The 24,371-nt window shown below is 48.3% G+C and overlaps 1 protein-coding gene across 2 annotated transcripts; it reads left to right on the forward strand.

The window, feature by feature from the left end:
- Positions 1 to 432: 432 nt before the first annotated feature.
- On the forward strand, positions 433 to 24,147 carry STX1B (syntaxin 1B). 2 transcript variants are annotated; one of them, XM_056806361.1, is made up of 10 exons: positions 433 to 970; positions 9,112 to 9,186; positions 9,679 to 9,778; positions 12,273 to 12,347; positions 16,499 to 16,572; positions 17,367 to 17,475; positions 17,710 to 17,783; positions 18,263 to 18,400; positions 18,520 to 18,630; positions 19,328 to 24,147. In XM_056806361.1, the coding sequence occupies exons 1-10, from the start codon at positions 941 to 943 to the stop codon at positions 19,406 to 19,408; spliced, it is 867 nt and encodes a 288-aa protein (XP_056662339.1). In that variant the 5' UTR covers positions 433 to 940; the 3' UTR covers positions 19,409 to 24,147. The 2 variants fall into 2 exon arrangements, with proteins under 2 accessions (XP_056662339.1, XP_056662338.1); XM_056806360.1 differs by having other exon boundaries at positions 482 to 970; positions 23,525 to 24,147.
- The last annotated feature ends 224 nt before the right edge of the window (positions 24,148 to 24,371 follow it).

Genomic DNA, 24,371 nt, shown 5'->3' on the forward strand with positions numbered 1-24,371 from the left:
TCTGCTGGTGTCTGGGCTCTCAGCTGCACCAGAGACTCTGCAGAGCCTAGAACTGGCCCCTCTGTTATACTAAAAAGACTCACATTTTATTTTCCAAAATCTGCACACACACACACATCCCAGAGATACACAGAAATACAAGGACATGTGTACACAGACATAGAGAACCACACAGGTAACACTGGCAAAAAATCCCAACAACAAACAAAGAAAAAGCCGAGACTCCAAACCACGTACAGATATTAAAAAAGGGACATTGACACACTACCCTCCATGCTCTTCTACCCTTCGTTTTCCCTATTTGTTGCTTTCCAAAGCCTGTTTCATCACCCTCCTTTTCTGTCTTTGTCTCTGTCTCTTTTCCTGTGGCTCAGTTTCTGTCTTTGTGTCTCTGCCTCTCTGTCTCTTTGTCTCTGTTTCTAGCTTTGCTTCTGTCTCTCTGTGCGTGCCTGTCCTGACCTTCCTTTCTCTTCATCACAACGAATCTTCCCTACCACCCCTTCCCCTCCCTTTTTTCCATCAGTCTCTATCCTCCCCTCCCTTCCCTTTTTCTCCCCTTCCCTCCCCTTCCCCCGGACTACATCCCCCAGGCGCCCCCAGACCCGGTGTTGCGCATGCTTCCTGCTCCCCCCACCCCGTTCTTCCCCCTCCCTCCCTTCCACCTTCCCCCCTCCCCCGCGCCTCCTCTCCCGCATCCCTCCATCCCTCTGCCGCAGCCGCATCGCCACCGCAGCCCTGGTACAGCCGAGCCCGGCCCAGGCCCTTGATCCTACCCCTGTTTCGGCCAGGCTCGGTCCTCCTCCCCCTCCCCTGAGGAGCCCAGGTGGCTCAGGTACCCCTTAGTCCCCAGATTCGGGGAACCCCTGCGCCCCCAGCCAGTGCCCCCTCACAGCTTGGGCAGGAGGGAGAGACGAGGAGGAGGAGGAGGAGCCGCCGCAAGATGAAGGATCGGACCCAGGAGCTGCGGAGTGTGAGCTGGGGGCGGGAGGGGGGGAGGTGGGGTTCTAGAGAATCAGGGGGCAGCAAGCACCCCGTTATTTGGGGAGGGGGGCATGGAGAAGACATTAAGATGAGGGGTGGAAAATTCTACAAGAGGAAGCTTAATGGGATGGTTATACTGGTTAGCTTCGGGGGGTTACAGTATCTCCAGATTGTACCCCCATATTCTAAGGAGATTGGGAAAGCCTGGGAGGGATAGACTGAGATGAGAAGAGAAATTTGGGGAGGTAGGCTGGAGCCTCTGACACTCTGTATTTTCAAGAGTTCCTAGTATATGGTAGGGGGTGTGATGTGTTTAGGAGAGAATGGGAAAGGGCCCCCTGGAGATAGGAGGTGAATGGGTTTGGGGCCCAGAGATTGTCATATGATGATATTTGTCATATGATGATATTTGGGAGAATGAGAGAGACTGTAAGGACAAGAATAGGCTTTAATGGTAGCTGTGTAACAAACTGATGTGCCCCTGTATCTTCAGTGGGGATCATAATATTGGGGCGGGCAGAGAACATTGAATAGCTTAAGGGGAGGCCCCTAGTAACTGGGGAAGAAGACTGTGGGGGAGGGGACTTGTGTGACTATTTCTCCCCACCTTTTCTCTGAATGGGGGTCTTTGAGATTTGAAAAACCTGTGAGAGCTTGGAAAGGCCTAGATTCCTAGAGGGAGGAGGTATAGATAAGCAGCAACTGTAATTGTCAGGACACCCTAATATTGGATTAGGGTTGGAACCAAATATGTGGGAGAAAGGGGAGTTGGAGGAAGATAGCTCAGGGGAACAAGGCACTGTGATAGTTTGTGTGGGATGGGAAAGTGCCTTGGAGTGACAAGAAGGTACTGGGTACACTGATTGGGGAATGTGATAGGAAATGGTTTGGGGCAGCAAAAGTCCCCTATGTCTGGGGGAAGGTGAGATGCCTGAAGATGATAGATGACAGGAAATTCTAAACCCTAAGGGGCAATAGGAGACTTGGGGGAAGATGAATTGGGGGTTGAGGGTCACACATTTTGCAGAGATGCTGCTATTTTGGAAAGAGAATTAAGAAGCTCGGCAGAGTCTGGGATGTAAGGATTTGAAGAGGAGGGAGGTCCACAGGCCCTTGAAGAAGGACTCCAGTAATTAGGAACTGTGAAACAAGGACTGGAGGGAACATAGAGATTTGGAGGCATTTGGATAAGGATGAAGGCATTTGGTTTGATAATTCAGTACAGTAAGACAAGGCCTTGTCTAAAACTAGGATGTCCCCAGAGAAGGAGGGAATAGGGGGTTGATAACTGAGGGGGGTGAGCAGGGACATCAATCCTTGATATTTTGGGAGTAAGGAGAGAGAGAATTTTAAGAAAAGTGGTTTAGGAAACTGAGTAGCCATATGGAGAGGGAACTGGGGCACTAGACAGAAAGAAGGAGCTGAGGGTTGGGAGATGTCATTCTGAAGGATAGGGCTCCCCAGATTTTAGGAAGAATAGAGATCAGGGAAAGGGAGAAAGGTTATGTGGCTTGGGATGAAGAGAGTTTGTAAGATTATGACACAAAAGGAAAAAATGAGAATCTAGAAGGCCCTTGAATATTTTCTGAAAGGGTTCTTCTAGGCAGAGGTGAAATGGGAGGAAACTTCATATCTGAGTAGGCCAAGGAGACACTAGTTGACATGTGGGGAATTGTGGGGGTGGCAGAATTTTCACCCAAACATTAGAAGCTGGGGTTGGAGGTTCTGGGGAGGAGTGAGTAGGGGTTGGCATAGACATTCTAGGAGATCAGGACCTGATGTATTTGCTGGTCAATGAGCATTTATCATGTGCTCCAAACCATTCAAATTCAGATTAGGGGGCTAGAGATCAGGAAGTTTTGGAAATAAGGGGAAACATGAAATTTGGTAAGGGTAAGGATGTTAAAAACCTCCACTGGGTTAGGAAGAGTTGGAGGAGTTAAATTCTAGTAGAGAAGAGGAAAGCTGGGGCTGGGGGAGGGTGGAGGCAGGGAGAGACTGAATGTCCTGGCTATCATATTTTGGGGTGAAGTTCAAAGAGTATTGGAGAAGACAGGTACATTGAAAGAGACAGGGGAGGGAGATACTAGGAAGGATTAGGAAGGATTTTGGTATAGGGGCATAGTCCAGAGAAATGAGAGGGAAGTTTCCTCTCTAGGCTTTGAAGGAACATTAAAATATACTGGGAAACAGTGTAGGGGAGAAGGGGGTGATTAGGTTGAGGTAGTCATTGATTGGTGAATTATAGGGAGTGAATCCTTGGTTTTGGGGAAAGGAAAGGAATGGAAAGAGGGGGAAAAAAGAGGGCTGATAGGAGAATGGAAGCTGTGGGGAAAGGGGAAAGAAGGAACAGAAGGGATGGTGGGAGGCAGGAGACTGTAAGAGGTGGAAGTCAGGAGCAGCTGGAGAGACCAGAAGGGGCAATGGATGCCCAAAACTGGGAAGGACAGATGGAGAGAAAGGGAGGTGAGGCCTCGAGGGTGAAGATGGAAAAGAACACAGGGTCAGGAGGGAACAGAGGCTGGGTTGAAAGGAGAGAGATAGAGAGGCCAGAAAGGACAACATCAGAGAGTCTGGCAAAGCAGGAGACTAAAGGAAGAATTGGGAGAGTGAAGGAGCTCAAGGACACAGTCAGAAGATTGCCTTATGAAGAGAGAGACTTGGGGAAGGGAGTAGGGAACAGGAGCAGCAATTCCTAACCTGGGTCCATGGATGGATTTCAGCTGCTATATAAGCTTGGATTGGAAAAACTCCACAAAACCTAGAACCTTTTTTAAAAACTAACTTCCAACTCAAATCTAGTATGTCCTTCAATTATGAACTGAAGTAATAAACTAGAGAAGTATTGGCTTCACCAGACTACCAGAGGGGTCCATGACTTCCCTCAAAATGTTACGACCCTCCTGTGTTTAGAGTTAGGGTTAGAAAAGGAGACTAGAGATGGAGATGGAGTGGAGGTTTGGTGATACAGAGGGATAAGGAACAGATGGAGGAAGGAAGGATTAAGAAATAAGAGGTTCTTAAAGGAAAGATATGTTTGTTACAACTGTCAGAACCTGGGGTGTAAACAAGAAGAGAATGAGTGGAGCTCTCTGAATGAGAAAAGAATTGGACTGGGATGGAGAAGAATGAAGAGGGATTAGGGAATGAGAAAGAAGTCAGGGAGGAAGGGAAAAGGGAAAGAGAAGGAGACCCAGTTCTCTGGGATAGGAGGGGAAGAGAACTGGGAGAGGGTTCAAGTCATGGGAGGAAGAGGTATAGGAAAAGAGCCAGGAGAGAATGGGAAAAGAGAGACAAAGGAATAAAGACTGGATCAGGTTAGGGGAGCCAGAAGGACAGAAGCCTTTGTAACTACTCCTCCTGACCCCATTAGAACTCAGATTTGGGCATAATTGCTCCAAAGGGAGCTTATATTCTCCCAGGAGAATGTGTGTGTGTGTGTGTATGTGTGTGTGTGTGTGTGTGTGTGTGTGTGTATGTACACATGCACAGAGGCTTGAATGTTTTCCATTTGATTTCTTACCCAGTTTGCTTGTTCATCTCTCTGTTTGGGTTTCAATCTCAGTGTCTCTCTGTTTTGGTTGTCATCTCTATATGTCTCTCCATCACCATCTGTCTCTCAGTCACTGCCTTCCTGTCTTTTGCTCATGTGTACTGGCTCTCTCTACCTCTGCTCTTTCACTCTCTCACTTAGGTTTGTCTTCCCTTTCTCTCTGTTTCTGTTTTCTTTCCATTTCCCCCATCTTTCTTTTTTCTTTCTACTCTTTGTCTTTCTCTTTTCTGCATATCTCTTTATTTCCCCCCTTTCTGTCTTGTTTTTCTCTCTCCATCTCCCTTCTTCAAATTCTCCCTTCTAGTCTCATCATCAATGGGTCTCTGATTCCCCAAGGGGTTTGTATTTATGGGACTCTAAAAGGGCTGGACCTTCCAAGCAGGAGGTAAGACAGATTTGGATGGCCTCCTCCCTGCTTACATTTCCCTGAGTGAGCCAGTGCCTGAGTAACAGCTCTTAGGCCGGCTGGAGGCCCAAGCTTTGTACCCTCCTGCAGGCTTACAATCTGGAGCCAGCTGGAGTCAGCAGCCCAAGATCTGGTCTGCAGCAGGTACAAGGCCGGGAAACCCTGGGGTGGAGGCTCTGGGAAAATGAGGGAGGGTAGCTCTGGGAAAAAGGGACCAAGAGAGCAGCTGGGGTTCTATCACACAGCCTACTCTTTCAGGGACCCCCTTTGCAGCTCACACACTTCAAACTTTCCTTAGAGGATTTTGGAAATTGTGGGGGTTGGGGAGGGATGAAAATCAAGAGACATTTTCCATTTTCATTTAAAATCTCACCTGTCTGCAACATGATTTCTTTTGGAATGGATCGAATTCCTCTAAAACAGAGAAGTTGTATTTAGTGTTCTTTGAATCATAGAACCATGGAATGTTGCAACCAGAAGGGACCTTTTATTTATTTATTTATTTTTTAAATGCTTACCTTCTGTCTCAGAACTGATACCAAGTATCTTTTTTAATAAATCAAAAACAGCAACAATAAGATTCTTACCTTCCATCTTAGAATCAATACTAAGTATCAGTTCCAAGGCAATTGAGTGTCTTGTTCAGTATCACAGCCAGAAGTGTTCAAGGTAAGATTTGAACCTAGGACCTCCCATCTCTAGGCTTGGCTTTCTATCCACCGAACCACCTAGCTGACCTGGAAGGGACCTTTTAAGACACTGTAGAGTCCCATATGTAAGGGATCTTAAAGGCCAGTCCAGAGATTCTAGGCTTTTTTTTTAAATCTCTTTGACAATCTGATGAAATCTATGGTCCTCTTCTTGAAATAATGTTTTAAAATGTACAAAATAAACTACATGTGATTATAGAGGAAACAATTATATTAAAATAGTGGGGGGAACCACCAGATCCAATCTAACACCCTCTTCTAATAGTAAAGGAAACTGAGGCCTATTGAGAGGAAGAGATTTGCTCAAGGCCACAAGAGCAGTCATTAGCAAAATTAGGACTAAAACCCAGGATTATCTAGTTCTGGGAGCAGTGACTTGAAATTGGGCAGACTTTAGTTCTGATAAAGAGTAGATACCAACCTTGATTTTGGCCCCCAAATGTTCATATGACCAAGAGGAACCTGGCAGGATGGACTCCTGCTATGAGTGGATCAGAGAGGAGAAAAAGGAACCACCTAAGGGGAGAGAGATCAGCTACCCATGGAAACAGTCTGTTGATGGGAAGTAGCATGATTTTCAAACTTTGGGAGAAGACAGGCATGCTGTGAGCTCTAATAGAAAGATCACTAGTGAGAGTCAGGGGGCCTGGATTTCAGTCTAGCCTCTGATTTGGGCAAATCACATTGGGTCCTTCAACCACAATTTCCTCATCTCTTAAATTAGAGTAATAACCCCACTTCTCTGCCTCCCTCACAGATCAGACTGTGAAGGAATTCATTGGACACACAGCTGAAGGGACCCAAGCTAGATCTCAAGAACTTTCTAAGTCCATCACAGTTCAGAGGGAGGGATGCCAGGGATAGGAGAGCTTTCAGGTTTTTAACCTGGAGGTAGAGGGACCTGGTAACATAGAGACGAGGATAAGAGTTGGGAATTTAAGCAAAAGTGGAACAGTCTCTCCAGGGAGTTTATTCAATTCAACAATTTTTTATTAAGTACCTGGTATAAGCTCTTACTCCTGATTGTCTCCTGAGTCACTACCATCTACCCTTTGGAGGGCAGAAAGAAGCCTTTTTTTTTTTTAATAATCTATTTTTATTGGGGCCTTTGGAGCCCAGGACTGAGGTCCATCTTTAGAGGGGACAGAAAAAGCCACCAGTGCTAAGTGAGGCTGCCCTGAGGAGGGAGAAGATGAAGGAGGACTGACAGGGGAACCTGAAGGAGATGAGAAGAGGGGACTTAGAAGGGACAGGGGTAGGAATTGAGATTGAGATAGCCTCAGGAAGGTGGCAGCTAGAGAAGGTAGAAAAAAGCCCAGAACAGAAACAGAAAGGGAATGTGTGTCTACTGAGCTGCATCTATGAGTGTGTGTGTTCTGTGCTGTGTCTCATTGTGTGGGTAGATAGGTTTAGATGAACCCTGCTGCAAATTTCCCTATTGTGTCTGTACATGACCACATAACCTAGGGAGGTACCTCTCCCTGGTATAGACCTTTCCCTATGTTCCTGAATCTGTCTATATCCCCTAACATAGGTTCCTGGGGAATCCCTATATCTTTGTGAGCCCCTATACATATGTTCTTGGGTGTCTGTGTATCTATTGTGTGTTCCCATGCATAAGTATCCTTGGATCTGTTTGTGCCTGTGCCTGTGACTAGGTTTTGATGACTGGGCTTGAGAGCATTTCTCTGTGTGTATGTGTATGTGTGTACACATTTCTCTGGGAATGAGCCCTGAGATCCCCAAGTCCTCACTGTCCCCAGAAGGGACAGGAAGGAAGGGGACTGCACCAAGGAGATTCCATAGCTGTCTCCCTGGGACTCCAGTGATGCAGGAGTATGACAGCTGAAATTTCTGTTATCTGGGGTTCTGTCCAGGTTCTAGATTCTAGGATATGTTTTGGTTTTGGCTGTGATTTCACTTGAAAATTCCACTTATAAGGCTCTATCTGAGGTTGATCAAGGTCTGTCTTTGTTTTTGTTTCCCTGAGACGAGACTCTGAAGTTTTTTGACAAAGCTCTGTTTGGGGTCTGTGTGGGTCCGTGCTTAGACACTTATCTGAGGCTTTGTTTAATTGTCTGAGACTTTGGGTTCTGTCTTATTCTTCCTGGGCTCTGTTTGGACTTTGTCTAGGTTCTATTTAGACTGGATTCTATGTAGGTTCTGTCTAGATTCTGTCTAGGCTCTGTTAAGGTTGTCTAGACTTTGTCTAGGTTCCAACTGAGACTATCTGGGTTCTGTTTGGATACTGTCTAGGTTTAGTCTAAGCTCTGTCTGCAACTGTCTGGGTCCTGTCTTGGGTTTGTCTTGGCACCCATCTAGGCTGCTTCGATCTCTGTCCAGACTCTCCCTAGGTTTCCAGGTTCAAATCCAAGGCAAAATTTGTACACTTGAGCCACATCATGGTTTGGCCTCTGATGGAATTATTTTCTAGGGTGTGTTTGGTTCTGTCTGAAGTGCTTTTTGAGGCTTAGTTTGGCTTGTATCTTGGGATGTGGGCTCCTACTTGGACTCTGGTAGGACCACTAGCCTGGGTTGTTCTGGGCTTCTCTGAACTCCAGTGAGATAGACATACTCCGCATGGTGGTGGACCTGGATTTGACCTGAAGGACCTTCTTTGCCAGGTCCAAGGAAAGGTCAGGCATCCACCCTTCCTTTTGATCTTCTAATCCCAGCTGACAGATTCAGTTTAGGGGGCGAGAAGCAGGCTGTAGAACAGGTGGGAGGGGATGCGTGTTTCTGTCAATATGAGTGTGTGCTTTGGTGTGTTGGTGTGTGTCTGTGTGTATCAGTGTGTGGGTGGATGACAGCAGTGCGTGTATCAGTGTGCGGGTGTGTCTGTGTCATCGTGAATGTGTGAGCATGTGCCTCTTTATGCCTGTGGGTATTGGGGGTGGGGGGCTGAACGATGCCACAGGAAAATCCAAGCAATAGAAAGTAAGTGGGTGTCGAGTTAGGGGAATGAAAGGCAGAGCACTGTGTGGAGTGGAGAGGGGGGTGGGGGAAAGGGAAGAGCATTGCCAAGGCCTTCGCAGGACGTTAGGGCTGAAGAATTGTGTGAGGTCTCAGCCTTCTCCTGTTCTCTCCTGTCCCAGCTCCTTGGCTGTGGCCCTGACTGTGTCTGACTCCCGACATGCAGATAGCAAGGCTGTGACCTTGCAAAGGGGACACAGCCAGTTGAGGGAGGAGCAAGAGAGAAGTGGGGAGTGGGGGCCTCCAGGGGGAAGGCTGAGGCTGAGCCAAGCCAAAGTGGGTGAGAAGACCCAGGGTGGGGTGGGGACCAGTCACGTCCCCATATGCACACCTAGTCGAATTTCATGGCAGGAGACCAAAGAAGCCAGATTTCACCTCTTTTCCTTGGGTCCAGAGTGGGAAGTGCTTGATGAGGGAGACTGGGGTGGAGGGTCATAGCCTTGACCTTGACAAGGCAGAGATTCACATGACCCACCTTTGCTCTCCAGGCAAAAGACAGTGATGATGAAGAGGAGGTGGTACATGTGGACCGGGATCATTTCATGGATGAGTTCTTCGAACAGGTAAAAATGTCACTGGAGGCTCTCTCTAGTCCCTGTCCTGGCAGGAAGCCCAGGCTCCACCTCCTTCCCCAAACCCAAATCCCAAGTTCCCAGACTTCCTCTCCTTCTGGGTCTCATCTACCCACCAAACTTCCTTGGATATTTTTTTCCCCTTACCAGATTGATGATTTAATGGGTGTAAGGAGCTCTGTATAAGGAACTCCCCAAACCAGTGCAGCTTGCCCACTTCTTGGCAAATTAGAGTTTTAGAGCATTGCCAGCATGTGGGGGATTTGGACTCAGGTCTTCATGACTCTGAGATTAGCTCTCATTCACCATCTCTCCCTCCTTGAGTTTTTATCACCACTAACTCCATATTCCCAGGAAAACAGGGGCATTCTTACTTCCCCTTCAAGGCCCAGGACCTTTCCTCCATTACCAGCATCCCTGGGCCCTTCCACCTGTTATCTTGGGCCTCTCCACCCTTCCTTCCCATCCATCCAAACCCTGCAGGTGGAAGAGATCCGAGGCTGTATTGAAAAACTGTCTGAGGATGTGGAGCAGGTGAAGAAACAGCACAGTGCCATCTTGGCTGCCCCCAACCCCGATGAAAGTGAGTGGGGGGGTGCCAAGGAATGTGGACCCAGGTTGGGGTGGGGTCCTCTGGTCAGGATGGGGTGGGGGTGGGGGAAGAGATCATCTGGACCTCCTTTGGCTCATTTTCTTTCCCTCTTTCTTTTTTTTTTAACCTCTTACCTTCTGTCTTAGAATCAATGCTAAGTATTGGTTCCAAGGCAGAAGAGTGGTAAGGGTTAGGCAGTGGGGGTCAAGTGACTTGCCCAGGGTCACACAGCTGGAAAATGTTTAAGTCCAGATTTGAACCCAGGACCTCCCATCTCCAGGCCTGGCTCTTTATCCATTGAGCCACTTAGCTGCCCCCCATGGGCTCATTTTCATAATCAGCTACCAAATCCCATGGATTCTACCTCCACAATATATCTAGCATCCATCCCTTCCTCTCTATTGTCACTGCTAACCCATTCTAGTACCATCCTTAACCACCACCTACTAGGCTATTATAATAGTTTCCCAGTGGGTCTTCCTACCTCTCCTTTCTCCCCAGTCCCATCTATCCTTGCTTCTAGAATATTCTTTCTTGTGTATCAATCTAGTCATGCCTCTCCTCTAATTAAAAAAGAAAACACAAACACTTCATTTACTCCCTATTCATTTCCTCAGACTTTAAACTCTTCTACCTAGCATTCAAAGTCCTCCATGACTTAATGCTAACCTACCTTTGCAGCCTTATTTCTTATTGCTCTTCTACCCATTCTGTGCTTCAGCTAGATGGCACTCTGTCTCCCAACCGTGCCCTCAGCTTTCCTGCCCCAATGCCTTTGTTCAGTTCCCTCTGCCTTCGTGCTCTCCCTTTCTTCATTTGATGCATTTCTCTCCATCCTCCATCTTGTAGGCTCAGTTCAGAAAGCCCTTTCCCTCCCTGACCCCTTTGTTGATACTAACCCTCCACTTAAACATCACTAGCACTTTGCATCACAAAACCATAAAACCCTTATCAAGTAATATTACATATGATAGTATTTAACTATGTTTGTATCTTACCCTCTTGCTAGATTGAAAGACTCAATAACGTAGTCTTCCCCTCTGTCCCAGGCTACCCCAGGACAGCCCCATCTTCACGCAAGACCCATATGTCCCTTTTTCCCTCCACCTATTGCCCCAACTCTCTCTTGAATTTGCTCATCCTAGTGATGAAAAGTTGATGATAACGAGTTCCCATTTCTAAAGCACTTTATGGCTCACAAGATGTTTTCTTCACCTCAGCATCAATTGGGAATATGTGCAAAATGGAGCAAGACTTGCAAATCTTATCTCCATTTTATGGCGGAAGATACTGAGACCCAGAGAGAGGAGGGTCATCTGACTAGCCAATTATCTGAGACATGAACCTTTTCTTGTACACAGAATCAGAGATCAGTCCTGTCATTTCATAGAAGGAATTGAAGTTCAGATAAGTGAAGTAACTTACCCAAAGCCACACAGGTAGTAAATGGCAAAACTGAGCTTCAAACCTATGTCCTCTGACTCCAAGGACTATTGACCTTTTAAAAATTTTAGCACACTGGACCCTTGGCTCTTCTGATGAGGCCAGTATCCTCTCTGCTACATTGTAGTCACTCTCTAATAATTATAACCCTCTAATAATTTGCCTGCTCTATCCCCTCCATCTCCATGGTCTGGGGTTTTCAGAACAAGGCTTTCATGACCAGTCTCCCATCTCCATATCACTCTCACCCAACTTTTGATTGGTTGCCTATGTTCTCACTCTCTTTAAAAAATACCTGTACAGGTTTTTATCCATTTGTGGAAGAAAAGAGTCCCCATCCACGGTCTCCAAATTCGTCCTGATTAATTGATGAAACTGGGGATATTTAGCCTGGAGAAAAGAAAATTTAGACAGGACATAATAGCTGCCTTCAAGTAGCTGAGGTTTTGTCATATAAAAGAGGCATTAGGCAGAACCAGGAGCAATGAATAAAATAATAAAAACTCACATTTATACCACACATGAAATTTACAAAGAACTTTCCTCCCAGGGACCTGGGAGATAGTTAGCCTTATTCCCATTTTACAGACGAGGAAGGTGAGGTTGAGAGGAGTTAAATTATTTTTACCCAGAGTCATACAGCTATTAAATGTCAGAGTCATGGCTCAGACCATTATCTCTTGATCTTAAGTACAAAACCACATTGCCTTTTGTGAAGATGCAGATTTCTAATCCTTACTAGGAAATTTCCTCCTCTAATTTAGAGATAACTAAGAGTATATGTTGGAAGATAGTGAGTTCCTTATCCTAGTTCTCCATCAGTGAAGGCCAGATGACCTTCTGTCAGGGACTTACACAGAGTTCTTAGTCAATCATGGGTTAGACCAGATGAACTCTTAAACCCTTTTGGATTGTTCTTTCATGTTGGTTCTAAGCTTTATCTCTTCCCCCATTAATTTGCACAAAGTTCCTCATATTAAGGGCCTAATAACTGTTGATTAAATTTGAATTTGGATTGAAATTTGACCTTTTTTCCTCTCAGAGACCAAACAGGAGCTAGAAGATCTAACTGCAGACATCAAGAAGACGGCCAACAAGGTTCGATCCAAGTTGAAAGGTGAGGAACCCATCTCTAAGGCCTTGGAATCTCACTGATTTAGTCTATAGGGGGAAATAAATACTACCCCTTCACCCAAATAAAAAAAGTGGCCTCTAACACCGATAGATTTACAGGTAAATCCCATTTGTCTATCCAAACTCCCAGACAACAGAAGCTCAAACTCCGTCAATGATCAATAAGAAACAAACAGATAATTCAGAGAAGTGAACTCTCCTTTCACCATTAAAAAAGAATAGAGATTCTGTTTCCAATGGGGCTGCCAGCAGTTGGTGTTATTATGGCAGGTGTACCCCATATCTGACTAGCTCCCACTTGGTCTTGTCTCATAAGCAAATGCTTGTGGAATCATGGGCTCAGGACTGATCCAGCACACCTCTGTTTTACAGTGGAAATAAGCCAGGGCTGGAAATCACAAGACCTGTGTTTTGAATTCTAGTCCTGACCTCCTTTACTATGTGACCCTGGAGAAGTCATTTCCCTTCTCTGGGCCTCAGTCTTCCCATCAATAAAACGAAGGGGCTGTTTTAGATGGGCTTCAAGCTCTCTGTGGTTGGTCTTCAAGTTCTCCATGGTTCTATAATGTAAGGTTCCATATAATTCTGACACCCTGTGTTCTATATTCCAAGTTCCCTTCTAGTTAGGACATTCTGTGTTCTAAGGTGGCTTCTAGTTCTGATTTTAGAAATCATCTATTCCTGGGACTCCCAGTTTAACAGAAAGGCCATGGAGTAATTATTGTGATTTCTTTGCAAAGTAATCAATTAAAAAGTTATTGCAAAGAGTCCACAAATTCTTATGCACTCTTGTTTAGCCATTGGTAATGTCATTTCTTCCACTTCTGGATACTAACAGTGCAATAGGATAGTTTGGGCATCTGGTGGTGCAATGGATAGAGCATAAGACTGGGAGTCAGGAAGACCTGAGTTCAAATTTGACTTCAGACACTTACAACTGTATGATCCTGGGCAAGTCGCTTATTCTCCCTCTGCCTGAAATTCCTCTGCTATAAAAAGAGGCACTAATAGCACCTACCTCCCATGGTTATTATAAGATAAATTGAGATAATATTTATAAGGTGCTTTGCAAATCTTTAAATGCTATATTAATGCTAGCTATTATTATCATTATTACATGAGATAACTTTGCAAACCATAAAACTCTCTATAAATTCTAGCTATTTGTATTATTGAACATCATGTGGAATGTTTTGATGTTAAAAAAAGATCCTTAGAGGTTATAGAATAGAGCACTAGGCCTGGATTGAGGAGGACTTGGGTTCAAATCTGGCCTCAGACACTTCCTAGCTGTGTGACCCTGGGCTTGTCATTTGATTCCTATTACCTAGCCCTTATCACTCTTCTGTCTTAGAAACAATACCTAGTATGAGGCTAAGACAGAAGATAAGGGTTAAAAAAGAAAAAAGAATTCATACTAAGGCAAAGTTTTTTTTGTTTTTGTTTTTTTTTTTAAAGATCTCTCCTTATACTTGAAAAGGAAACTGTCAAGTTTCAGTTCAAATCTCATGTCTGACACTTGGGATCTGAGTGATCTTGGACAAGTTACTCCACTTAAAGGGTCCCGAGGCTCCTCATCTGTAAAATGACAGGGTTGGACTTGATGGCCTCTGAAGTCCCTTCTATGACCCAATTGAAACAGTCCAAATGTAAGAGCCTGAGATCCTAGATTTGGAGCTGGGAAAGATGTAAGAAATCATCAGTCTGATCTGATTTTTGTTGTTAGTGTTCAACTGTGTCTGACTCCTTGTGGCCCCACTGACCATGGCTAACCATGGAGTTTTCTTGGCAAAGATACTGGAGTGGTTTGCCTTTTCCTTCTCTAGTAGATCCAGTGGATCCCTTTGTCAGGCATTCAGAGATTAAGTGATTTGCCCAGGGTCATACAACTATGAAGTCTTAGAGGCCAAATTTGAACTCTGATCTTCTTGACTGCCTCCTAGGCTTATAGAGGTCAAGTGACTTACCCAAGGTCATAAAGCTAGAAAGTGTCTAGGGCTAGATTTGAACTCAGGTCTTCCTGACTAGGTATAGTGCTCTTAAAGCACTGAACCATGGTTGCCTCTTTGATATAGTCCTGTCTGACTCTCTGACCCAATTTAGGATTTTCTTGGCAAAGACATTGGAGTTGTTTGCCATTTCTTTCTCTGGCTCATTTTACAGATGAGGAAACTGAGTCAAAGGGGGTTAAGTGACTTGCCCAGGGTCACACAGCTAGTATGTATCTGAGACTGGGTTTGAACTTATAAAGATCAGTCTTCCTGACTTCAGGCCTTGAACTCTATCCCCTGAGCCACCTAGCTGTGGTTTTCAGATTCAGAGAAGGGAAATAACTTCTCCAAGGTCACCATAGTAAGAACTGACCTCTTGTTCAAGGTCTCACAGGGAGGGAAATAGCCAACTCAGGATCTGAACCCAGGTTCTTTAACTCCAAACTCAGCCTTCATTTTTAAAGTTTTATTGGTGTGTTTTGCTTTTTACACTGAAGTCATTTCCTGTTTAATCCCACCCCATCCCCACTCCCTCCTTCAACTACCAGAGAAACTCACCTTAACAAAGAAAAGCAATTAGGCAAAACTAACTAACACAGGGACCTCATCTGAGAGCATGGGCAACATTCCACACCCGGTATGTAAATCTGACACTCAGTGTGTCAAAACACTCCATTTTACAGAGCAGGAAACTGAGGTTCAGACTGACTTGCCCAGGGGCCACCAGTAAGGTGCAGCTAAAGGATGAATGCATGTTCTGACCTGAAGTCAGTTTCCTTCCCTTACAACATTCAGCCTCCTGAGCAATGTGACTGTCTCTTCTAGTCACCTTAAATGCTTCCATTGCTTAGTTATTAATCATTGTCTTATGGTCCAAGCTCTATTCCTAGATGCAGGGAGCCAGTGTTCTTAGTCAGAGCCCTTAGGTCTTTATTATTTTTTAACCCTCACCATCTGTTTTGGAATTGATACAAGTATTGGTTTCAAGGCAGAAGAATGGCAAAGTCTAGGCAGTGGGGGATAAGTGACTTGCCGAGGGTCACACAGTTAAAAAATGTTAGAAGTCAAATTTGAACCCAGGCTGACTCCAGGCTTCTATCCACTGGGCTATCCAGCTGCCCCTAGCCCTTAGGTCTAAGAATGGCCCAAAGGTGGGAGCTGGGCAGCTGGGTGACTCAGTAGATTGAGAGCCAAGGTCATAGATGGGAGGTCCTGAGTTCAAATTGGACCTCAGATACTTCCTAGCTGTGTGACCCTGGGAAAGTCACTTAACCCCCATTGTTTAGTCCTTATCACTCTTCTACCTTAGAACCAATATATAGTATTGATTCTAAGATGGAAGGTAAGGGTTTAAAAAAATGGCCCAAAGAGTTCCTACATTTCCAGTCTCCTTATACTTTATTTCCCTCCATGTAATCTTCCTTCTCCTTGATACTCCATCTCTTTTATTCGGGTTCTTTGTACTGGCTCTGTACCCCATTTTTGGATCCTGCTCAATCTTCACCTCCATCTGTAGCTTCTTCCTTCAAATCCTATCTTCTTCAAGAGACCTTTCCTGGCGGTTCCCTTCCTTCTCCCAGTGCTTTCCCTTCTCATCTTTCCACTGATCTACTCTATATCTGAATATATATCTCCATATGGACATAGTTAATTATATGTCTTCTCCCTACATTAGAATGTAAGCTCCTTGAGGGCAGGGATCTCTTTTCCTTTCTCAGTGTGACCAGTAGGACATAGTAAACACTTAATAAATGTTTAACAATTATGAAAAGTTTTAATTACATTTGAGTACATTTAAGTTCAAAGTGTATTTTATCACATTCCTGATTCTTTGAAAATTAGGAATCAGTGCATGGCTATTCTTGGTTATAAAAGGTGATTATTATCCAAGATATCCATCCCTAAGCATTTCCAGATAAATTGAAGCCTATTATAGGAAGTGATGATTAGGTTGAGAAGCTTTTTGGGTTTGTTTTTTTGGCTTGATGAAGGGATATGCCTTCCAAAACTAGATTCCTACCCCTGCCCCTCCTCCCCCCCACTACTTCAGAGGGCGCACATAGTCAAAGGAAGTACTGTGGGTCCCTTCTCCCATTTGTCCTACTCCACACCTCTTCACTCCACTTACCTGTTCTCCTGGCAGCAATCGAGCAAAGCATTGAGCAGGAGGAAGGACTGAACCGATCTTCAGCTGACCTTCGTATACGAAAGACCCAGGTAGGAAGGAAAAACCTCTTCCTGGGACTCCTTTCCATCCATCCTCTGCCCCAGGTAGTACCATGGTCTCGTGAAGTTGCCCCTGGTCTTCTTTGCCCTGACACACCCTGATACTGTGACCTGGAAGGAGCCTGAGTTCTAGTGGCGCACAGTCAAAGATCATAGTCCTTTTCTTTTGGAAAATACCCATTTCCAAACCAGGGGGAGCAAGGTGGATGTAGGGAGAGGGGAAACAGGACTGAACCAGCTTCCCAAGCCTGGACTTCTCTCCTTTGCTCTCTATTTTTTATTATCTTTGCCCCACTTGTTAACTATCCCCATTGCCCCAACTGTCCCCCCCAACCTTCTCCCCCTTATCACTTAATCTTTGGCCTTCACTATCCCACCCCTGCTTCTCTTATCGTCTTCTTTATCTCCCTCCACTTCCATCCCTATATCTCATTCCTACTTCCTCCATCATCTTTCTCCTTTATCTTCTCCATCCACCCTTCTCTGCTTCTCTTTTCTTATCTTTGTCTTTCACCTCTTCCTCCTGCCCTTCTCTTTCTTATTTCTCTTTTATTTCTCTCTTCTCTCTTTCCTTTCTCCTCCTTCTTCTTGTTCTTGTACCTCTTGTTCTCTCTGCCTCTGTCTTTCTCTTTCCTTCTCTCTCCCTCCCCCTTTTCCCCTCCTCTGTCCGCCCATTCACTCATCTCCCTCCTGCCCTTCTATGCAATTGTCTCTCTCTCTTTCTTTTAATTTGCCTCCCCTCATCCCTGTCTTTCTTAACCTTACCTGGGGTTACCCCTCCACAGCACTCCACACTGTCCCGGAAGTTCGTGGAGGTGATGACTGAATATAATGCAACGCAGTCCAAGTACCGAGACCGATGCAAGGACCGGATCCAGCGACAACTTGAGATCAGTGCGTATGGGTCCTTCCCTCCCCGCCTGACAAATGTTCCCCATTTTCTGACTTGCTCCTGGTCTGTGCTCTAGGCTTACAGACCCTAGGACCAACCTGGGACCAAATTGGGTGGGGAGAGAGGTCCAGACTGAAGCTCAGCCCATCTCTTCAGGCCTACTTTGAGGAGGGGCTTGAGCTCTTCCCTAAGGTCTGGGTTATACTCATCCCTTACAACATCTCTTCTTTCTGCAGCTGGAAGGACCACAACTAATGAAGAGTTGGAGGATATGCTGGAGAGTGGAAAGCTGGCCATCTTTACGGATGATGTGAGGGAGAGACCAAAAGAGCTGGAATGGTAGCGGGATGGGGTTGGGGCTCCCTCATCATTCTATGACTATCCTTCAAACTAGAATGACTTTGGTTTATTTGAGGTCAATAGCTCCTTTGTCTGCGTCCAGAAACAATTCCTAGGGACTCTCCATCCTCTTGGGATCTTTTTTTTTAATCACTCAAGCCCTATTTTTCTATCTTGACATCTTTCTGCCTCTTTTCTTCCCCATATCTTCCTCCTGTCTTGCCCATTTTTCTCTCTCTTACACTGCATGCCATATATGGGCCCCTCAGGGTTGGTATGGCTCCTGACAGTGCCTGGATCCTGGTCCCTGGGAGCTGGGGAGGGTATCAGAACTGGGGATTGTTGGAAGGGTCTGGACCAAAGGAACTCATTTCACAATGAAGGGGATGAAACTGCTATGTCTGCTGCTGAGGCTCATTCCCCAGCCTCATCCCCATCCTTTCCTCCCAGATCAAGATGGACTCACAGATGACCAAGCAGGCTCTGAATGAGATTGAGACAAGGCACAATGAGATCATCAAACTGGAGACCAGCATCCGGGAGCTTCATGACATGTTTGTAGACATGGCTATGCTTGTGGAAAGTCAGGTAGAGTTGTGTGACCCCAGCCTACAAGCCCTGATCCTTCCCTTGGGCCCTGTCCCTGTCTTTGTTACTTCTGGCTGCTGCTGGTGTCCCAGGAGCCACAAGGGTCCTTCTCTCTACAGGGGGAGATGATTGACCGAATTGAGTACAACGTGGAACACTCTGTGGATTATGTGGAGAGAGCTGTGTCCGACACCAAGAAAGCCGTGAAATATCAGAGCAAGGCCCGGAGGGTGAGAGGGCTGGACTGGAGCTGGGCCAGGGGTGGCTGGAAGGGGAGGAAGTTGGGGGCTGGGAGGCAGAAGACTAGGGTTTAGGGCGAGAAGAATGAGGTAAGTGGTGAGATAGGGGTGGAAAGACCTAATCTCCTGCTCTGACCTCTTCCTTATTTCTGTTTGTCTTTCTCTCCTGCCCCCTTCCTTCGTGCCCACATCCCCCTTCTCTCTACTCTCCCATTACCTGCTGTCTATCTTTGTCTCTCCTCCTGTTTCACCTTCTTCCTTTCTCACTCCTTTCTTTACTTGTCCCTGCTCCTTCCTCCTTTCTATTTTCTACTTTCTTACTCTTTCCTTCTATTCTTTCTTCTTCCTTCCCCCTTTACTGCCTCTTTTCCTCCCCTCCTCCCCCTTTCTCCTTTCCTCCTCTCCTGCCCTTTCTACTTTCTTTCCTTTCTCCCTTTCTCCCTCACCTCCCCCTTTTCCCTCTTTCTTCCCCTCTTCAAAACTCTCCTTTCCTCTACTTTACTTGCTCATTCTTTCTTCCTCTTCTTTTCTCATCTCTTCCTCTTCCCACTTTTCCTTCTTCCTTCCTTTCCTCTTCCTTTCCTGTCCCTTGACTCTCCCCCTCCCTTTCCCTTCTCTCTTCCTTCTCTCCTCTCTTTCCTTCTCTCCTTCCTCCCTTTCTCTGTCTCTCCCTGTCTCCCACCTGCAGAAGAAAATCATGATCATCATCTGCTGTGTGGTGCTGGGGGTGGTGCTTGCGTCGTCCATCGGGGGGACGCTGGGCTTGTAGACCTATCCCCTCACTCTGCCTAAGACCCCCTCGCCAGAATGGGAGCAATACCCCTCCCCCATTGATCCATTGCCCCCCCCTCTGCTTCCCCCCCCCAACCCCTCCCTCCTTCCTCCACTCCAGTTTCAGCCCCTAAGATTGGATCCAGGCAGCCCCATCCCTCCCCTTCATCCCTTATGTCAAATTTCAGAGCCCCTTCCACCACCGCCAGTAATGTGGCCCCGAGCAATCTTCTCCCCACCCTACCTGCACCCTGGAGTGGGACCCACACGTCTCACGCTCCCCTCCGCATGTAGATTACAGCAGGCATGAGCCCTCGCCACCCGCCTCTCCCCACACTGGCCTAGCACCATGGGGGCCCACATGCTGGCGATGTGTAGGGTGGGCGTGTGTGTGCTTGGGTGTGTGTGTACGCTGGACCCCTCCCCACCCCCTCTACACCCCCCCATCCCATGTGTCTGCCTGTGGCCTGAGCTGTTGTATACATCGTGGTCGAGTGTATTCCTCCATCGATCCCCACCGTGTTTGTCCAATACAGATTTTAGGGGCTCTGAGAGTGGGAGAAGGTGTGGGCACATCCTCACAAGCACTGACAAGGTTTGTCTGAGAGACAGCTTCTGCACTCTCTCTCTCTCTCTCTCTCTCTCTCTCTCTCTCTCTCTCTCTCTCTCTCTCTCACACACACACACACACACACACACACACACACACACACACGACTGTCTGCTCATAAATTGTAGGTGACATCCCGTGTGTGTCGCCCAGTTCATTCACCCAGGATGTACATAGATCACAGACCAGGCTGGTGTGTGCTTGGATACACACACACAGATGTAAATAATGTCACTTGGTTTGTATATAGAGACTCACTCATTTCTTCCCCATCCCGTGTAGGCAGTCATGGGTCCGTGTGGACGCATACCCCTTCCTGCTCTGTTTCCTCACGCAATGTGTTAGATACCTTTTGTGTTCCTTGTGTTGCCAGCCCTTGTCTCAGCAGTATGAAGACTCACACACTCACACACACTCACGCACACTCACACACAAGTATTCCTCTCAATTAGATGTATATAAGTTATCTTTGCATGTGTGCGCATGCTCCCACACACAGCTCCTCCAGGGTGCGTGCGGAGTGTGGTTGTGTGTTCTCTCCAGGCAGAGCCCACTGCGTTGTGTATAGAACATCTGTTTGTGTGGGCACAGAGATATATATTTCTATGACATAGTTATATATATTTGCGTGTATGTGTGTGTGTGACTCCATGGTATGTCTACAACGTGTTGCGTATTACATACACACGTCTATGGATCAGCACCGCCGTGTGTCCTGTATGGGTTTGTGCGCATCTGTGTCAGCTGAGATCATCCCCCTTCCCCGCTCCCCAGGTCTGTACAAGTTCTCGTGGAGACACAAGCAGAGACACAGAGACACGCAAATGTTGTGCAAGCAGGCATTTTGCCACCAGATTGTAGATTCTTCACACACACTCACACACACTCACACACACTCACACACACTCACACACACACACACACACACACACACAGAGCCAGAGTGCTATACACACTGGGTCTGCGTCTAGCCTTCATGCCGGTGCATAGAGAGACACGGAAGGACCTCCCCTGGGGGACCGCATAACACGTTCACATGCGCTCACATCCGCAGGTATACGAAGCATGCACAAGCATGTCTCGTTTGTCCGAGGGAGCTTGGGGGAAACGATGACATAACCTCCAGTTCGGAGCCCGGTGGAGGGGGCAGCAGCCAAAGGCCTGGAAGCAGGATTTCTTTCTGTCCCCGAGGCCCAGTTTTTGTTTTCTGGACCCAACGCCCGTCTTTCTCCCCACCGCGTGGCACCCGCCCTCCTTCTTGGGCTCGGCTGCCGTCCCGGGGAGCTCCCCGTGCCCTGAGATGCACTCAGCCCACGCTCGAGCTCCAGAGTCGGCTTTCGAGCCATGAAGCTATTAATTAGTTACTTCATTTTGCTAAGCATTTGTCTGCGTTGCATCAGGACCGCATTGCCCTGTGTATGGGCCGCCTTTGTTCTGAGGCCGTGCCTGGAGCTGGCTCGGCGGGGCTGGGCGCCGGGCTGGGCCTTCCTCTCCCCCTTGCCCTCCCCTCTGCTCCCCGAGTGACGTGGGGGCTGGCCAGGAAGCAGCTGCTGCGCGGCCGACCCTTCGTCCTTGGGATGCGGCGGGCGGCGTGGGGGTCAGGGGGAAGGTCTCCGTGCCTTCACTCAGGGCCTCGTTTAGACGGAAACAGCCGGGAGCTCCCGATAGCTCAGCCTGGCTCTCTGCACCCAGGGGCCCCATAGTCCACCCCTGGGTGGGGAGAGCCGGGCTGGACCTCCCTCATGGTAGCAATAAATAATTCCCTGGCCAGGACAGACCTGCCCTCTCAGGGATGGGCAGCTCCGTGTGTGTGTGTGTGTGTGTGTGTGTGTGTGTGCTCACGTGTGGGTGTACATTAGTACGTGTGTATTCATGTCTTTGTTAAGTGTGTACCTCAGCACACACACGCACACGCACACGCCACGTATTTGCTCAGTATGTCTCCATTGCATCAGGGCCGTATTTCCAGGGACCTTTGGTCCACTGGCTGAGTTCTGCTCCCTCTGGCAGACTGTAAGGATCCTCTCCATGGTCACATATGGCTATTTCATCACACACTCGTCCCCTTGGGTCACGGACGTCATTCATTGCCTTGAGATCTTTTCTCCATAAAGTTGCACAATTGCCCCGCCCCCACACACGCTCCTGGACACATCTGGCCTTGGAGTGTGACTAACTTGGGATTTTCCACACGGAATATCCACTCTAGGGGAAGCTGATGCGTTCGTGAGCTCCGTACATCCCACCACCTCTTTGTCACACCCATGTGCATCACCCACTCCCTTGTCGGCTCAGGTGTGTTCACGTATGTAGATGATGGTGGCTGTGCCTGTGCCCATAGAGGATTCTCAGCCTCCATCTTCCGCCTTCTCCCCCCGGTCAGGGGAGGCTCCTCTTTCTAGAAATAGGCCGAGAGACTTCTCCACACAAAGTATTGGCTCTCTAAACTCCTTTTCTCCCACCCGGGTCTCTTTGGAACCCTTCTGGCAGAGGCCTCTGTGGAAACCGAATAACCCAAAGCCCTTTCTAGTGGGAGCCTCTCGGTCCTCACAGCCTTCTCCGCCCTCACCATCCGCCCCTTTCAGACCCTGCTAAGGTCCTCAAGTCAGGAAGCCCAGACCAGCCTAGGACACACACACATCCACGAGCACGTATGGAAAGGAACCTTGCAGGGGAAAGAGTGCTGCAATGCGCATTCAGGAAGCCCCGGGTGCCAGTCTTGGCGCTGGCACTCAGACTGTGTGACTCTGGGCACGTCTCTTCCCTTCTCCCTCTTTGGACTTCAGCTTCCCCCTCTGGAAAAACGAAGGCGTTGGACTAGATGGTCTCTGAGGGCCCTTCTGTGACTCTTCCACACACACGTAAACACACACACTTTCTTGCCCACTCTGTGTTCAGAGACAACTCCCCCAGGGTGCCGGTCCTCCATCGCCTCACGCGCCCTGGTACAAGTGCCCGTCTGCCCATGCTGTGTTTGCTGATGGCTCTATTTCCAGTTCTTCCACCCCCCCATGGGAGGGTTTCCGTCAGAAGCCCGGAGAACCCCCCTTTCACCAGCTGGGCCTTCCTGTGGTCTGGGGGTGTGGTAGAAGTGGTCACCAGAGGCATGTGTCCATTCACGCTGTGCTGCTTGTGCCTGTGTGTTCAGGTGTCTTGTACAGATGTGTCTGCATGTCAATGGAAAGGTGTGGGCAGCTGTCCACTGTCCGCACAACACAATACCCTCAGGGGACGTGGGCATCCGCTGGGTCTCCCAAGTCAGCAGCCCTCCGAGGATCCTGTCCACGTGCATCCGGTTCAGGCTGGCTTGGGAGTGGTCTGGGGGGTGGGGGGGCACCTCCCCAGTTCTGCCTGTCACTAAGCACACTGTGTGTACATCCCATGTGCCCGTGGGTCTCTACACACGCTCCCAAAGCGCTCCAAGCGCGTCTACACTATGTGTCTATGCATTCCCCCACCCTTCCCCATCCAGCTCTCCCCTCTGCCTCCTCCACCCTTCTCCAGCCTGACCCGCATCGAAGGACACGACGGATGGACGGCCCCAGGCTCTCCTCACCGCCCCCCCCTCCGCTGTGCAGCCGTGTGCGTTGGCGTGTGTTTCCGTGTCGCTGGCGTGTCGCGTGATGTAGCCGTGTTTGCTGACATGAGCCCTTGCCTCCCCCCGCCCCCTCGTTTCTCCCGTTGGTTTCTAGAGCTCCTCTCATCCTCTGCCCACCCCACCTCCCCATCGTCCTCTGCCCCACGCAGAGCGAGGCCAGGGCGCCTGGGACGCCGGGGGTTGGGACCAGGACATCTGGATCCCGAGAAGGAGAGGGATGCGGCAAGGGAGAGGCCTGAGGCCCGGGAACGCTGCCCAGATCCTGGGCTGATTCTGGTCTCGCCTCTTCGCCTCTCCTCCGGTCCCTCGAGGCTCCTCCCTCTCTCCTCCCCCCCCCCCCCCCCCCGCTCCATTCCGCCCCCGGACGCATCCTCACCATCGGTGCCCAAGAAGCAAACGGAAAAAAAAAAAGGAAAATAATCATCTTGACCCCACCCCCTAGCCTTGCATGTCCCGTCCCGAGACCTTCCCACCCTGGGCCGGGCCGGGCCCCCACGGGAAAAATAGCAAACGTCCAGCCAGCGGGTCAGCCGTGTGCTGCCTTTCCTTCCCCTCCCCGCTGCAGGGGATGGGGGTCGCGACGGGGCAGACGGGGTGAGGGGATGGGGGCGGGGCGGGGGTCAGCGGGACGATCCGGGGGTGCCACGCATGGGTGAGCCGCCAGTTGGGCTGACTGAGTGTCGCCGATGCCGGAGGCAGGACAGCCAATATGGTGCAATTCTTGGCCCGGATCTGAAGCCAGCTCACACATTT

This window comes from Monodelphis domestica, chromosome 7 (assembly GCF_027887165.1).
Source record: "Monodelphis domestica isolate mMonDom1 chromosome 7, mMonDom1.pri, whole genome shotgun sequence".
NCBI classification, from domain to species: Eukaryota; Metazoa; Chordata; class Mammalia; order Didelphimorphia; family Didelphidae; genus Monodelphis; species Monodelphis domestica.